The sequence below is a fragment of the Hyla sarda genome, chromosome 5 (genome assembly GCF_029499605.1).
Source record: "Hyla sarda isolate aHylSar1 chromosome 5, aHylSar1.hap1, whole genome shotgun sequence".
NCBI classification, from domain to species: domain Eukaryota; kingdom Metazoa; phylum Chordata; class Amphibia; order Anura; family Hylidae; genus Hyla; species Hyla sarda.
Window position 1 is genome coordinate 296949962 of NC_079193.1, and position 16908 is coordinate 296966869.

A 16908-nucleotide genomic window follows, 5' to 3' on the forward strand; every position below is an offset into this window, starting at 1 on the left:
ATGGAGGTGTTGGCAGCATGAGGACACCATATAGTGGCTGAATGGCACAGTGTGGAGGTGTTGGCAGCATGAGGACATCATCATATAGTGGCTGAATGACACAGCTTGGATGAAGCTGAAGCATGAGGACACCATAAAGTGGCAGAATGACACAGCATGGAGGTGTTGTCAGCATGAGGAGACCATGTAGTGGCTGAATGACACAGCATGGACATGTTGGCAGCATGAGGACGCCATATAGTGGCTGAATGACACAGCATGGACATGTTGTAAACATGAGGACACCATATAGTGGCTGAATGACACAGCTTGGATGAGGCTGAAGCATGAGGACACCATATAGTGGCTGAATGGCACAGCCCAGAGTTGCCGGCAGCATGAGTAGGCACTAGGCCTTCACGATCCCTAAGATTAAAAGATGAATTAAGAAATGTAAACCGAAGATTTTGGATAGCGGGTGCTACCTATGAGAAAATTTGAAATTCCCAGACCCAGGCCCAGCAGCGCCATCAGTAAACCATATATTGCCTGAATGACACAGGCTGGAGTTGGCTGATGCATGAGTACGCACCAAAACTTCACAATCCCTAATAAAAAAGACAAACATTTTTGATGAAAAATTTTAACAAAATTTAGGACAGCGAGTGCTCTCTATATATTACCAGAATGACGCAGCCTGGAGTTGGCTGCAGCATGAGGAGACCATTGAAATGTGTGATTTTTTTATTTGAAATTTAAATCAAAATTTGTGTCCCGGACCCAGCCGTGTGGGTACAAAGGACCTAATCTCACAAGCACCCACAGGGCTCATGTGGCCGTAAGATGAGTCAGAATGAGTCAGGAGCAGTCATTCGCAGTACCGAAGAGGGTTTCAAAACCATCCCCTTACATTTAAAAGTCAATGTTGAAATTTGCATTAAGCATGTATTTAGCTACTGCTAAACATCCAAAAATTGAAGGCCCAAGGCCTGAGGGCAGGGAGGCAAGTAGTTGCTGAAAGACACAGAATGAGTATGGAGCAGGCATTCACAGTACCCAAGAGGGTTTCATATCCCCTTACATTTAAAGATCAATGTTGACATTTGCATTAAGCATATATTTAGCTACTGCTAAACATCCAAAAATTAAAGGCCCAAGGCCAGAAGCATCAGTGAGGCAAGTAGTTCCTGAAAGACACAGGATGAGCCAGGAGCAGGCAATCGCAGTACCCAAGAGGGTTTCCTAACCAACCCCTTACATTTAAAGATGAATGTTGAAATTTGCATTAGGCATGTATTTAGCTACTGCTAAACATCAAAAAATTAAAGACCCACGGCCAGAAGCATCAGTGAGGCAAGTAGTTCCTGAAAGACAAAGGATGAGCCAGGAGCAGGCAATCGCAGTACCAAAGAGGGTTCCATAACCCTAATTGAAAACCCAAGAGGGTTTCATAACCAACCATAATTGGGAAATGTTGGTGTAGCAGCTTGGTCAATCTACTCTGAGGCATTTGGCATTGGTGGCTGGAAATCCTGGCTGATCCATCCCTGATTCATCTTGACAAACATCAGTCTCTCCACATTTTTGGTGGACATATGAGTTCGCCTTGGGGTGACTATGGCCCCGGCCGCACTAAACACCCTCTCTGATGGCACACTACTGGCCGGGCAGGATAGCTTTTCCAGGGCAAACTCTGCTAGTTGTGGCCATAAATCAAGTTTGGCTGCCCAGAAGGCCAGCGGATCTTCAATGGTTGTTGGCATGGCCATGTCAAGGTATGCCACCACCTGCTGGTTCAGGTCCTGCTCCATGTCTACCTGCTGCTGAGGAGTTGCTTCACTATGCGGGTGAAGAAAGCAACTCATCAGCGACTGTAGACACAGGCTGCTGCTGATTGAGCTGGTACTGCTCCTCCCACCCCTCCCCTCCCCAACAGCCATGGCAGTGGAAGGTGAGCGCAGAGGGCCCCCCGAGTCCGACCTGCGAGTGGATGGACCATGTGGCCGATAGGCATCAGCCAACTGACTACGTAGAATGTCTCTGTAGTAGGTCAGTTTGTCCTCCCTTTCAGTGGGTGTAAAAAAGGCCCCCAGCAAGTAGCAAGGGTCTAATAAGGTGGAGATCCAGAAGTCATCCCGCTGACGAATTTTGACGATTCGGGGGTCACTACGCAAGCAACTGAGCATGCATCGTGCCATTTGCGCCAGTGACTACCTGCCTCCATCTCCACTGCATACTGCCACGGTGTGTCTGGGTCCTCTGTCTCAACTTCCTCATAACCCTCCAGCTCCTCTGGCTGCTCCTGCTCCTCCTCTCCTGTCCAAAAACTAGAAACACCGGCCATCTCATCCAACTTAAACTGTGCTCCGCTCTGCCCCTCATCATCCTCCTCCTCCAGTTCAGCCCCCACAGGGCTCATGTAGCCTTGAGATGTAGGCGCAACGTCTCCATTGCCGTGACCAGCCATGGTTTCAATCATTTGTTGTAGGAAATGTAGGAGTGGAATTATGTTGTTCATGGCATAATCCAGGCGACTCACAAATAATGTGGCTTCCTCAAAGGGCCTCAGTAAACGGCAGGTGTCACGTATGAGCTGCCACTGGTTCACATTGAAGTTACACAGAGGAGTACTCCTATCTGCTTGGATCATCAAGAAATCGGTGATGGCTTTTCTTTGTTCGTATAGTCTGTCCAACATATGGAGGGTGGAATTCCAAAGTGTGGCAACGTCACAAATAAGACTATGTTGTGGGATACTGTTCTGACGCTGCAGCTCAAGGAAGTTGTGCTTGGCGGTGTACGAGTGGCTGAAGTGCATGCACAGTTTCAGGATGATTTTCAGGATGTTTTGCAAATGGGGTGAAGACTTGAGGAAGTGCTTGACAACCAGATTCAACATGTGTGCCATGCAAGGCGCATGTTTCCCACTTCCTTGTCGCAGCGCGGACACGATGTTCTTTCCATTGTCTGTCACCATGGTTCCCATTTCCAGATTTCGTGGAGTAAGCCATACTTGGATTTCTTTACGAATGAACTTTAGCAGTTCCTCCCCTGTGTGACTCTGTTCGCCAAGGCAAACCATGTGAAGAACAGCTTGACTCCGCCGTGCCCTACACACATGGTACGATGAATGGCCACCGAGATTTGGACGTGCAGTGGAGGCCGAGGACACAGTGAAGCATGAGGAGGCAGCGTCGCACACTGTGACAGGACCAACTGCCTGGGAGCGAGAGCGTGGAGGAGGAAGCGGTGTGACCTGTCCAAGTTGCTGTTGTGGCTGTGCAGGAACCACATTTACCCAGTGAGCCATAAAAGACAAGTATGTCCCTGCCCGTAGTTACAGCTCCACACATCGGCGCTGCCGTGCACTTTTGAACACACCGACAGGCTCAAGGACTGGCCCACCTTCTCTTGTACAAACTTATGCAGGGCTGGTACTGCCTTCTTCGCAAAAAAAATTACGGCTTGGGACTCTCCACCTCGGCTCGGCACAAGCCATCAATTCTGTGAAAGGTGCAGAGCCCACCACTTGAAAAGGGAGAGACTGCAACACCAGCAACTTGGACAGGAGCACATTCAACTTCTGCGCCGTTGGATGAGTGGGCGCATACTGCTGTCTCTTGGACATGGCTTCGCCAATGGACTGTTGGCGGAATGGCTGACTAAAAGCGGGAGAAGCAGGAGCAACAGAAGGAGGGTTTGACACACAGCTCCCTTCGGCTGAGGTGGTGGAGCCTTGGCTGGATGAAGGAGGGAGCGGATGGCCACTGGGTGATGCAGCAGGCTGGACCACTACATCAGAGCCACAGTTCTTCCAGGCCGCTTTATGGTGGCGAAGGCAGGGCTGTGGTGCAGACATTGTGACCCTGGCCACGCTTCACCTTCTGCCGACAGATCTTGCATGTGGCTACGTGAACCTCCTCAGGATGCCTTATGAAAAACTTCCACACCGCCGAGTAGCTGATTTTCCTACCCGCAGTCTGCACTAATTGACTGCTACTGGCGCCGTCTCCAGGAACTCCTGTTCCACTACCTCCCGGAAAGGTAGGCTGCCGCGAAGCAGGTGGTCTCCCCCGGGCACGTTTGGCTCCTGAATTTCCACTACTGCCACCACGCTGACTGCCAACCGTGCTACCGCCTTGCTGCCTCAAGGGCAACCTGCAACTCTCTTCTCCTGATGATGATGAAGCCCCTTCTGCACCCGGCTCCCAATTGCGATCAGCTTCATCATCATCAACAGTTGTGTGCACGCCACTGATGTCCTCCTCAGGTTCCCCAACAGTGTCTGCTTCAGGACCCTGAACACTTGCAACACCGCCTCCCACGTCACTCTCCGCATCACTACTTGGTCGCCTATCGGAGCAAGCGGCGCATGTCTCCTCCCCTTCTTGGCTGTTCAGTAGCTGCTGACTGTCCTCTATTGGATCGTCCTCAGTAAATAGTGGAGCTGAACCCACAGCATAAGATACTTCTTTAGGAGAGGGAACAGCATAGGACAAAGGCAATGGGAGGACACGGACTGCTCCCGGGCCATGCCAACTGAGGGTTGTGTCTGAGAAACCCACCGACTGTTGACTGAGGGTGTCAGATGTCACTTGTGATGATGTGGATGAGCGTGTTAACCAATCGACTACAGCAGATGGGTTGCTAGTGGAGACACGACCGCTGGCTGATAACGGGAGCTCAGGCCTCTCGCTGTGACTCCTGCTGCCACTCGCCCCAAGTCTGCTGCCAACTCTGCCTGAAGTATTTAGGCCTCTGCCACTCCTCTGTGTACGTCCTGACACTTCTCTGCCTGACATACCTAGCCGGTTTGGAGAACCTTGACAGATTAACAGGTACTAAATGGTAAAGTACTTGGATGTATGTATGCGTTATGCACTGATGAGGGCCTATTAGCAGAAAAAACTCTGTATTTTTGTAAAACACCAGCCGGTGGATACTATTGTTTGGACTTTGACGGTATGGAGCACCTTGACAGCTTAACAGGTACTAAATGGTACAATACTTGCATGTACCTATGCGGTATGCACTGATGAGGGCAGTTATATATGCGTAACTATACACAGAAAAAACTGTTTAAAAAATAAAAAACTGCCGGTAAACAGTATTGTTTGGACTTGCACAGTATGTAGCCAGCCCCTTGACAGATTAACAGGTACAAAATGGTGCAAATGCACTACAGTCCACTGAACAATCACATATTCCTGAACAGCAGCAGGACCCAACAGTGCAGTACCACCAAAAAAAAAAATCCAGGGATTAAACCCTAAATTGCACTCTGTCACACAATTCTGAGCAGCAGAAGTTTTGTAGAGCAAATAAAAATAAACTCAATTGAGCTGAAAAATGAGGAGATAAGATGCTTCAGAAAGTTCAGGCAGCTTGGAGATCTGTATGAGGCAGCTGACAGCTACCTGCCCCTCTCTGCTGCAATGCTCAATAACGTGAATAGGAGGTTTAGCTATCAATGATCCTTCTCAGTGTAACAGCAAAGCACTCTGCACTCCTGCCTTTCCCTAATGCTGATGTGACTAGCAGTTGCAGTGTAACGCTGTGGTATGGGCTATTCACACACACGCAGTCCCGTCCTCTCCATCTGAGTGCATAGATGAAATGAAGAGAGGCAAGATGGCCGCCGATTATATAGGGGCTGTGACATCACAGGGGTCAGTGAACACTGATAAGCTGCATCTCACATGTGATTCAGGGTCAGCCCGCCTACCTTCATTCCCGCCGCTTTTTCCCGCCCTCCCATAATCCCCTGTCCCATGTACTCACATGTGGATCCACCACCTTAGGTCCCCAATAGCCTGAAATGCTGTAAAATGGAGTTTAATGAAGCAATTCGCACTATAGAATCGCGGCGAAATTCGTATTCGTTGCGAATCGAATTTTTTATGAAATTCGTAACGAATTCGGGTTCGTCAACTTCGATTCGATCATCTCTATACCTGCACACAACATAAGGCGCCCAACAGTCTGTACTATCCTGTACTTTCTGTACTTAGGAGCCAGTCATTTGGCTTCATACAAACTCCGTGCCAAGTGCATGAACCCGAAGACTTATATGTACCTTATTAAAATTTATAACATTTCAGCAAGCCGAAGTGTGAGTCATCCCTTATCTCAGAGCTTCAGTGGGAATATATGAAAAGATAACAATGGTTATAATAATTTCTACAACAGTGGCGGATACGTCCTAATGTATACAAGCCATGTTGATTAAAATGTCACGGCAAATAACCGGAGTCCTCTAACAAGACATATAGTAGATACATACATTCTATGTGATATTTTATTGACCATGAAAGGGGCTGATGCGCATTGTCATCTCTATTATTTGCAACATTTTGTTTGTGATTGAAAAATCAATTATTGGACATTTTTGTAAGTATCACTTAGATAGAAGATGTCTCAGACAAAATCAATGTCTGCCTTTATTGCAAGGAATTTCTGTACAAGTGGACCATAAGATACTTGAAAAAATAACAAGATGTCAACAGAAATGTTCTATAAAAGAGACAGCAGTGCCTTCCTGTACCCCTAGTCAGACCCTACAGGTGTTGCTCTTAGGTACACAAATTTAACCCCTTGTGGCCAAGGTCCCATTAAGTTTATGTTTTCAAAATGAATATATTTAGCATTCACCTGAGTATTTTTCCACATGTGCAAGGCACAGGGAGCTTTCAGATGGCAACAAAATGGAACCAATATATAAGCTCTGTATGGGTGTTGAAATAGGAAAAATATTCCTTGGCTGGTTCCCTTAAAGGTGCACTCCGCTGCTCAGCGTTTGGAACAAACTGTTCCGAATTCTGGAGCCGATGTCGGGGAGCTTGTGATGTCATAGCCCCGCCCCCATCATGACGTCATGCCCCGCCCCATCAATGCAAGTCTATGGGAGGGGGCGTGACATTCATCACGCCCCCTCCCATAGACTTGCATTGAGAGGGTGGGGCATGACGTCATGAAGGGGGCTATGACATCACGAGCTCCCGGTGCCGTCACCAGCGTTCGGAACAGATTGTTCCAAATGCTGAGCTGCGGAGTACCCCTTTAAAGGGGTTCTCCGGTGCTTAGACATCTTATCCCCTATCCCGTGAGCTGTCACACCCCCTCCCAAAGGCTTGCATTGAGGGGCGGAGCGTGACGTCACACGGGGGCAGAGGCGTGAAGTCACACGCCGTCGGCCCTGTTGTCACCCGTAATCAGACCCAGAGCGAACACGCTCCGGGGACTGATTACAAACAGGGTGCCGCGTGCAAGATCACGGTCGTCCCCAGCAGCAGGACTCCCGCGATCAGGTATCTTATCCCCTATCCTTTGGATAGGGGATAAGATGTGTAAGCACCGGAGAACCCCTTTAATGTAGTTGGTTTAATAATTAGAAATTCACCCAAAACACTATTCATGCAGAACAAATTTATAATATTCAGAATTTTTTTATGAGTTTTTCTGAATATAGGAAAACCCCTCCATTGAAATAACATTTGTAGAATCCTGACCTGTAACTGTATGCCCGCTGACAGTCTTTGTCAGTCCGCACCACTCAAGTCCTTATACTGTGGATATGTGACATATTGTCCAGGATAAAGACCATTATGGGCAAAAAGTTACCACATCATGGACTGAAATAAGCAGTGATGTGACATCATTATTGATGACTTATTAGGCTAGGGTCCCACTACGGAATTTCCGACCGGAATTCCTCCTACCGTATTTTCTCTAACCAAAAAAAAACCATATCCCCTATCCACAGAGAATAAGAGTGTCTGCCGCTTCATACAGTGTCTAGGTGAGCGCTGACCATACTAAGGTGCAGCTCTCGGGTATCTCCAGCGCTCCTATTGAAAGTGCATGGAGCGTTTGCCGTCTGCCACTCCAAATCTACTGATTTACTGTAATCCTATGAATAGGGGATACTTTTTCATTTTTTTTGGCTGGATAACCACTTTAACAGGATGCATGCAGCCACAAAATGATACTGGAAAAAGAGCGAACAATGGAAAAGGGGCAGTTCTTCTCCAGTTCACCTCCTGGCTGACTATGACTAGCTTCTTGACCCTATTAGAATAAGTCATAAAATAAATGGAATGTTCTGCAGTAGATTAGGGCAAGGTGTATGTGTAATGCTCAGATATATTTTTGTATTGCTGTACCTAACAGTTAATGTGTTTAGTGTTTTCTGTTGGCATTTTTCTCCAGTTGCATTTATATCTGAAATAAAAATTTGAAAGCATCTACACATTCTGAGCACTATTTATGCCTATAAAACTTAACATTTTGGTACAAAGCCAGAAATATAGTTCTAGAAAAATCACTCTCCCTTTTTAACAACTCAGTATTCCTGAACAAATAGCTTTACAGCTGATTTACCCAAAATGTTGTGTTAAAACACCTACAAACTACAAGCGTGGACTGCACACCTTTACATTTTTATCCCGCTTTTATTCTCACCTTCTCTGTTAATAACTTAGAATTGGTCAAATGCTCTTAATTTTTTCCTGTAAAATGCATTAAAGGGGTGGTCCGGTGAAAAACATCTTATCCCCTATCCACAGGGTAGGGGATTAGTGCAGAACCAACCAGGGCTCAAGTCCTGCAGGAACTCATGGGAACGGAGTTCCTGCACTTTTTCAACAGCAGAAACAGAGTTCCCATTAGCAGGAGTCCTGCAGGACCAGCCCTTAAAGGGGTACTCTGCCCCTAGACATCTTAGCCCCTATCAAAAAGATAGGGGATAAGATGTCAGTTCACGGGGGTCCTGCTGCTTGGGACCCTCGCGATCTCGGCTGTGGCACCCCAGACATCCGGTGCATGGAGCGATCGTCATTCCGTGCCGGATGACTGGTGATGCGCGGCAGATGCTCATGACATAACAGTAATGCACCCTTAATGCAAGTTTATGGGAAGGTGCGGGATGGCTATCACGCCCACTCCCATAGACTTGCATTGAAGGGCCGTGAGCGTGACTTCATGAGGTGAGGTGGGTGCTGCACCCAATGCTCTAAACGAATGCCGGGTGCAGCAGGGAAAATGCGGGGGTCCCCAGTGGCAGATGTCTAGTACCCCTTTAAGTGGAAATCTTGGGTGAGTTCACACACTCTTTTTCCCAGGACTTGACCCCCGGAACCAACCCCCTGCGATCTCCTGAACAGGACCCAGCTCTCTGAGAGGAGTGTGTGCTGCAGACAGAATGTGCTCCATTCATTCTCTATGAGACTACCAAAGAGACCAGATAAATGAATGGAGTGCGTGTAGTCTGCAGCACACATTCCTCTCAGAGAGCGGGGTCCTGTTCAGGAGATTGCAGGTGGTCACTGCATTTGGACCCCCCGCAATCAGACACTTATCCCATATCCTGTGGATAAAGAATACGTTGTTTTTCACCCGCCCACCCATTTAATAACATTCTCCATCAACTAAAATGCAGTATTAGATGAACTAGTCCTGCGGAACATATTGTCATATGAATTTAACTGTATGCCTACACAGTTGCATATGTCTGCCATTGACTGCAATAATAAGTGTATACTACATGGTATGCTGTTCTTGTATTCAGTTGTATCAAAGTGGTTTCTGCTATGTTTTCAATGTTTTGGTCATTGCCAGATCCTAATATATCACATCAAAACTTATGTCGAAGAAACATTATCTTAATGTATGGGCATGTGGGCATGTACCTGATAGTTTTCTATAGATCATCTACAGGATGGGTGGTCTAAACCTGGCCATAGATGTTATTACATACAAAACCTTTTGAAGTTGGCTCACCAGCACAACCCCTGTTCTATGCCCTTTCAGGGCATTTAGACATGATAGAAGGGGTTCCAGCACATTTACTGTATACATTACATAGACTGCTATTCATTTGACTGGATGAAGAATAAATACCCATTATCTTAGACATAAGCTATGTGATCTAAAGGGGGGGGGGAAGGGAGAGCGCTTCATGATTGGATAAAAGAGAGATACTCAGTATAAAAATGAAATAAGACAGCAGCTCACCAGATTTGGGTGTGTAATGTCATCCACAACAATGGTAAGCGCATCAAGAGGTAGTGTATCCGCAGCCCCCGGCTAGGCAAGGTATTCAAACGGTCTGGCTTCAAGGAGAACGCCGGCTCCACGTGGCGCAGGATACAAAAGGAATGGAGATCAGATAAAATCGACATTGTTTATTTCCCAAGATGCAACGCGTTTCGCTGCTGGAAAGCAGCTTCATCAGGCAGCAATGATGCATGATGAAGCTGCTTTCATGCACCGAAACGCATTGCATGTTGGGAAATAAACGACCTCGATTTTATCTGATCTCCATTCCTTTTGTATCCTGCGCCACGTGGAGCCGGCATTCTCCTTGAAGCCAGACCGATTGAATAAGCTATGTGAGACTGTGGGCTTCCATATAAGTTTGACATAATATGGGCAATAGGAACTGTGCATTGTAGACTGATGAAAGTCTATTGTAGACAAATGCATTCCTTAAAGGGGTATGTCGCTGCTCAGCATTTGGAACAAACTGTTCCGAATGCTGGAGCTGGCACCGGGAGCTCATGATGTCAAAAACCCCGCCCCCTCATGATGTCACGCCCCGCCCCCTCAATGCAAGTCTATGGGAGGGGCATGATGGATGTCATGCCCCCTCCCATAGACTTGCATTGAGGGGGCGGAGTGTGACGTCATGAGGGGACGGGGCTATGACGTTACATGCTCCCGACACCGGCTCCAGCTTTCGGAACAGTTTGTTCCAAACGCTTAGCAGTGGAGTACCCCTTTAAAAATAACAATTGTGTAAAGCTTTTATTTTTTTCAAGATGCTCCTTAACTAGCATTTCTTTTTTTTAAGGAACTCCTTTGTGGACATATTACGTGCCATTCTCCTTTCGCTAGAAGTTCTAATAGAAGACCAAGAGCTTCAGGTCAATGGTTTTATTTTAATAATAGATTGGAGCAATTTTTCCTTCAAGCAAGCCTCCAAGCTCACCCCTTCAATCCTCAGGCTAGCCATCGAAGGGCTACAGGTATGTGAAGTGAACAGCTACTTTTACTTAGTATGGAAAGGCAGAATTTGTGCTCCATTTTCTCTGAAATCGTAGTTACAGCTGGTATTCTCTTTCCTAAATGCTGCATAGAGATTTTCTGTGTAATCCTTCAGCAGAGGTTTAGAGGATTTAAATGTGCAGCATCTGTTAAATTAAAAGGAGAACATTCACCTTCAATGTAACATGCATGAACAAAAACTGTCATTACTGCCATAGGAATAGATGGATATAGAGAGATGAATCTGTAAAATTGGAGATGTGTGGCAGGGTTACAGAACAATAAGGAGAATGGATCATTCATACTTTTGTATTCCCCAAATGACCCATGCAAAACAAAGGCAATTATTCCTGTTTTTTTGTTGTTAGTTTTGCTGTTTTTGAAAAAAAAAAAAAAAAAATCTATTGAATAATGTGAAAAAGTAACGTTGTTGGAGAACCCCAGCGATATATATGGAGAATTCTTCCTTCGGGAGGAAAGCTACATTGCATAAAATGCATTTTTTTCTCATGCAAAATCACCTAAAAAAGGAAAATAACCAAAATAATTATGAATGATATTTTAAAAGGTGGCTCAATAGGTAGCGTACAAACTAAACATCAAAAAGGTAACTGGTATAAAGAGCAAGTGCAGACTTGAAAAAATGTATGAAAAATGGCAAATGCCAAATTTCCCCCATGGTGTATCACTTTTAGAGAAGATTCTGATTTGGCTAGTATGAGATTTGCATACATTTTCCCACTGAATATTGCCTGGAAATAAGTTTCTACATACAGTATCATTCGGTCTACTCCATGCAAATCTTTATGTCCCCCCCCCCCCCCCCCATCTCTTAAGGCTGACGTGATGTAGTGATATTGACTGCTCTTGCCTTGTGGCAAAGGCAATTGTCCAAAAGAAGCCTATTGCCCGAGGCACTTCATTTTTTATGAGAGCAGGGCTAGGTGAGTTTTGTTTTTGGTGGGACCAAGGGAAATACAATTACAGTATGTGAAGGGGAAAAAGAGGAACACTTTATTGGTGTCAAACTATGTGGGTCATTGCTACTAAGGTGGGCACTTTCACTAAGTGGGTAACATTACTATGTGCACAAATTTCCAAGTTGGGCACAAATGTTGGGCATCTATCTATCTATCATCTATATACATACTAGTAGATGCAGTCCTTTAGCTTTTAGAAAATCTAAAACTGCCTGTGGTCATCCGCAATTTTTTACTAGTTATTTGTAGGCAATGGACTGCACATTACACACTTACAGAGTTTTCAGTCTGTTAAATAGATGTTCCATTGCCAGAACATTGCTAACATTTCACACAAAGTGATTCTCTTTACTGCATTCTAGGTTCTCTTTATTGCAGCAGTCTCACTCAATTGATCCTCTACTTAGCCACACACATTATGGTTTGGCTCACAAGCTTAGTGAGTTTATTATGGCAGACGTAGGGCTTTGTGCACAGTTATGTCCAAAATAGAATGTCTCTTGGATTCTAAGGCTATTTTAGCTGTCAATTTTAGAAGTCAAAAGCAAATATGGCAATTTGCTTTCCTATATTGTGGCAAATAAACATGACAGGCATAAAAGTATATGATTGAGACTAAAACACATGTAGTTATTTTAGGCTTGCTGGATTTCTCCTGACACCACCTATTATTAAGGGTACCATGCCAGATTTCTACTCAGTTTCTATACAAGAGACCGATATCAACCTAAAATGATGTGTGGACATTTGTCTCAGAAAACTGATATGACCCACCTAAAAATCAAGATAAGTTACTGTCACAACTGCAGTCTGTAAACAGCATCCGAAAAGCATATCAAAGGCAACTCCATTTAATAAAATAGGAAGGTTTAACTAAATTAAAACACATAGGGAAGAGGAGAAATGGTTCCATACTGATAAAATATCTGTGTATATGTAGATAGAGGAATCGGACAAGTCTCACAGATACTTAAAATGGTTGGAATGGAACTACCCCCTAAAACTATTGGTTCACCAAAGACCGCTGAAACATGAGTTGTTACTAGATTTAGTACTGACACATACACAATGGCCCTGATTTACTAAGAGTGTTGTGTAGTTTTCTTTGTGGGTTTTTAATTCCCTACAATTTTTTTCCACTGTATTTACTAAGGTTTCCCTACATTTTATCTACAAATATCTACAGAATGCTTACTCTGGTCCCCTGGTCCCATTCATACTGCATTGCTGACCACCAAGGATTTTGAACTAATATTTCAGTAGATATTGAGCTGACCACCAGGGACCATAATGATGACCTTCAATCACTGAATAGTAACTATTCTATTGTCTAACAGATACTTAGATACCTATAATAAGATAATAGTGCCATAGACTATCACGGACTGTATGCTTAATATTTAACCAAACAGCATGGTCAACTGACCATCAGACCACTTACAATAAGAAGAAGGAGCTATTATCTATATACATATAAAAAAGAGAAGGCCTGACTCATCAACGCCCAGCCTAAACCTTTGGACCTAGAAAGCTGAATTTTTTCACAGGTGTTGTTTTTAAGACGTAGACGAGGAATAAGAAATCATTTTTAGAAATTCAACCCTTAAGGGGGTGAAAAAGGGGTTGGAAGTTTGTATGAAAGTCCATAATTTTTGAAGCTGGAAGCTGTATGTGTGTGTGTGTTTATGTACAGTATGTGTGTGTATGTGTGTATGTGTATGTGTGTATGTTCCAGCATCAGGTCCAAATGGCTAAAGATATTAACATGAATCTTGTCACACATGTTACTTATATGTCAACAACAAACATAGGATAGGTAATTTAACCCTTACTCACCCCCATTTGCCAGGGTTGGGGTTTTTGTTTAAAGTCCCATGCAAATCAATGGGAAATGTATATTCCACATAACTTCCGTATGGCTGGAGATATTTTAATACCTGGTACACATATTACAGGTCTGGATAGGAGGTTGAGCTCGGAGGTCGAGATAGGAGGACGGGAAAGGAGGATGGGACAGGAGGTTGAGATAGGAGGTCGAGATAGGAGGTCGAGATTGGAGGTCGAGATAGGAGGACGGGATATCAGGTCAGGATAGGTGGTCGGGATAGGTGGTTGGGATAAGAGGTCAGGATAGGAGGTCAAAATAGGAGAATGGGAAAGGAGAACGGGATAGGAGGACGGGATAGGAGGTCGAGATAGGAGGATGGGATAGGAGGAATAGGAGGTCAAAATAGGAGAACGGGAAAGGAGGACGGGATAGGAGGTCAAGATAGGAGGTCGAGATAGGAGGTCGGGAAAGGAGGACAGGATAGGAGGACGGGATAGGAGGTCAGGATAGGAGGTCGAGATAGGAGGATGGGATAGGAGGATGGGATAGGTGGACAGGATAGGAAGTCGAGATAAGAGGTAGAGATATGAGGACAGGATAGGAGGACAGGATAGGAGGTCGAAATAGGAGAATGGGAAAGGAGGACGGGATAGGAGGTCTGGATAGGAGAATGAGATAGGAGGTCGACATAGTAGGACGGGATAGTAAGTCGGGATAGGAGGTCGAGATAGGAGGTTGAGATAGGAGGACAGGATAGGAGGCCGGGATAGGAGGTCGGGATATAGGGTCGGGATATGGGGTTGGGATATGACAACAATATATGAGGAAGGGATATGAAGTCAAACGCTTCTTCCTTTGTTGATTTTCCTCCCCAACAAGGATTAGGAAGGAAAAACTGGGCAACGCAGGGTGCTCAGCTAGTGTTTCATAAGCTAAATGATCACCGTTCCTTAGTGTTTGTGAAATGTTCTTATCAGGCTGACAATACATATACATATGGGGACTTCATGTCTGTCCTCCAATGGCTGAAAGAAAAGCACAAGCAGGTAAGTAGGTTTAGGCATGTTGGACGTCAACATGTCTGATCCTGTTTTTCCCCCACATCCATCACTGAGGGCCCTATACACATTACATTATTGGCTCCTGACAAAATGCTGTAGTTGGCTTCAGCCAACTTTGAAATGATGTGTATGGCCAACTCAAGATGTAATGCTGCATTGCAACAGTATGACTACACGCTCACTGTTACTTCGACCACCGAAAAAGATACACTTTAAAGGGGTTCTCCGGTGCTTAGACATCTTATCCCCTATCCAAAGGATAGGGGATAAGATGCCTGATCGCGGGAGTCCCGTCGCTGGGGACCCCCATGATCTTGCACGTGGCACCCCGTTTATAATCAGTCCCCGGAGCGTGTTCGCTCCGGGTCTGATTACCGGCGACCACAGGGCCGACGGTGTGTGATATCACGCCTCCGCCCCTCAATGCAATCCTATGGGAGGGGGCGTGAAAGCTATCACGCCCCCTCCCATAGGCTTGTATTGAGGGACGGAGTGTGACGTCACACGCCGTCGGCCCTGTGGGCAAGATCACAGGGGTCCCCAGTGGCGGGACTCCCGCGATCAGGCATCTTATCCCCTATCCTTTGGATGGGGGATAAGATGTCTAAGCACTAGAGAACCCCTTTAAGTTCCCCATACATTTCACTCAAAAGTTGGACAAACCTGAGGACTGTCTAATGTGTACGGGGGTGTTACGCCGAGCGCTCCGGGTCCCCGCTCCTCCCCGGAGCGCTCGCTACACTCTCCTCACTGCAGCGCTCCGGTCAGTTCCACTGACCCGGGGCGCTGCGATACCGCCTCCAGCCGGGATGCGATTCGCGATGCGGGTAGCGCCCGCTCGCGATGCGCACCCCGGCTCCCGTACCTGACTCGCTCTCCGTCAGTCCTGTCCCGGCGCGCGCGGCCCCGCTCCCTAGGGCGCACGCGCGCCGGGTCTTTGCGATTTAAAGGGCCACTGCGCCGCTGATTGGCGCAGTGGTTCCAATTAGTGTTATCACCTGTGCACTTCCCTATATCACCTCACTTCCCCTTCACTCCCTCGCCGGATCTTGTTGCCATCGTGCCAGTGAAAGCGTTTCCTTGTGTGTTCCTAGCCTGTGTTCCAGACCTCCTGCCGTTGCCCCTGACTACGATCCTTGCTGCCTGCCCCGACCTTCTGCTACGTCCGACCTTGCTTCTGTCTACTCCCTTGTACCGCGCCTATCTTCAGCAGCCAGAGAGGTTGAGCCGTTGCTAGTGGATACGACCTGGTCACTACCGCCGCAGCAAGACCATCCCGCTTTGCGGCGGGCTCTGGTGAAAACCAGTAGTGACTTAGAACCGATCCACTAGCACGGTCCACGCCAATCCCTCTCTGGCACAGAGGATCCACTACCTGCCAGCCGGCATCGTGACAGTAGATCCGGCCATGGATCCCGCTGAAGTTCCTCTGCCAGTTGTCGCTGACCTCACCACGGTGGTCGCCCAGCAGTCACAACAGATAGCGCAACAAGGCCAACAGCTGTCTCAACTGACTGTTATGCTACAACAGTTACTACCACAGCTCCAGCAATCATCTCCTCCGCCAGCTCCTGCACCTCCTCCGCAGCGAGTGGCCGCTTCTGGACTACGACTATCCTTGCCGGATAAATTTGATGGGGACTCTAAGTTTTGCCGTGGCTTTCTTTCCCAATGTTCATTGCACTTGGAGATGATGTCGGACCAGTTCCCCACTGAAAGGTCTAAGGTGGCTTTCGTAGTCAGCCTTCTGTCTGGAAAAGCCCTGTCTTGGGCCACACCGCTCTGGGACCGCAATGACCCCGTCACTGCCTCTGTACACTCCTTCTTCTCGGAAATTCGAAGTGTCTTTGAGGAACCTGCCCGAGCCTCTTCTGCTGAGACTGCCCTGTTGAACCTGGTCCAGGGTAATTCTTCCGTTGGCGAGTATGCCGTACAATTCCGTACTCTTGCTTCAGAATTATCCTGGAATAATGAGGCACTCTGCGCGACCTTTAAAAAAGGCCTATCCAGCAACATT

At 46.5% G+C, this 16908-nt stretch overlaps 1 protein-coding gene across 2 annotated transcripts in view; it reads left to right on the plus strand.

The window, feature by feature from the left end:
• CLVS1 (clavesin 1) overlaps positions 1–16908 on the plus strand; it is a 125854-nt gene that overhangs the window by 39911 nt on the left and 69035 nt on the right. For both annotated transcript variants that reach the window (XM_056522022.1, XM_056522020.1), the window contains exon 3: positions 10829–11003. In XM_056522022.1, the coding sequence (XP_056377997.1) occupies positions 10829–11003 (175 nt within the window). The remainder of the gene's footprint in view (positions 1–10828; positions 11004–16908) is intronic.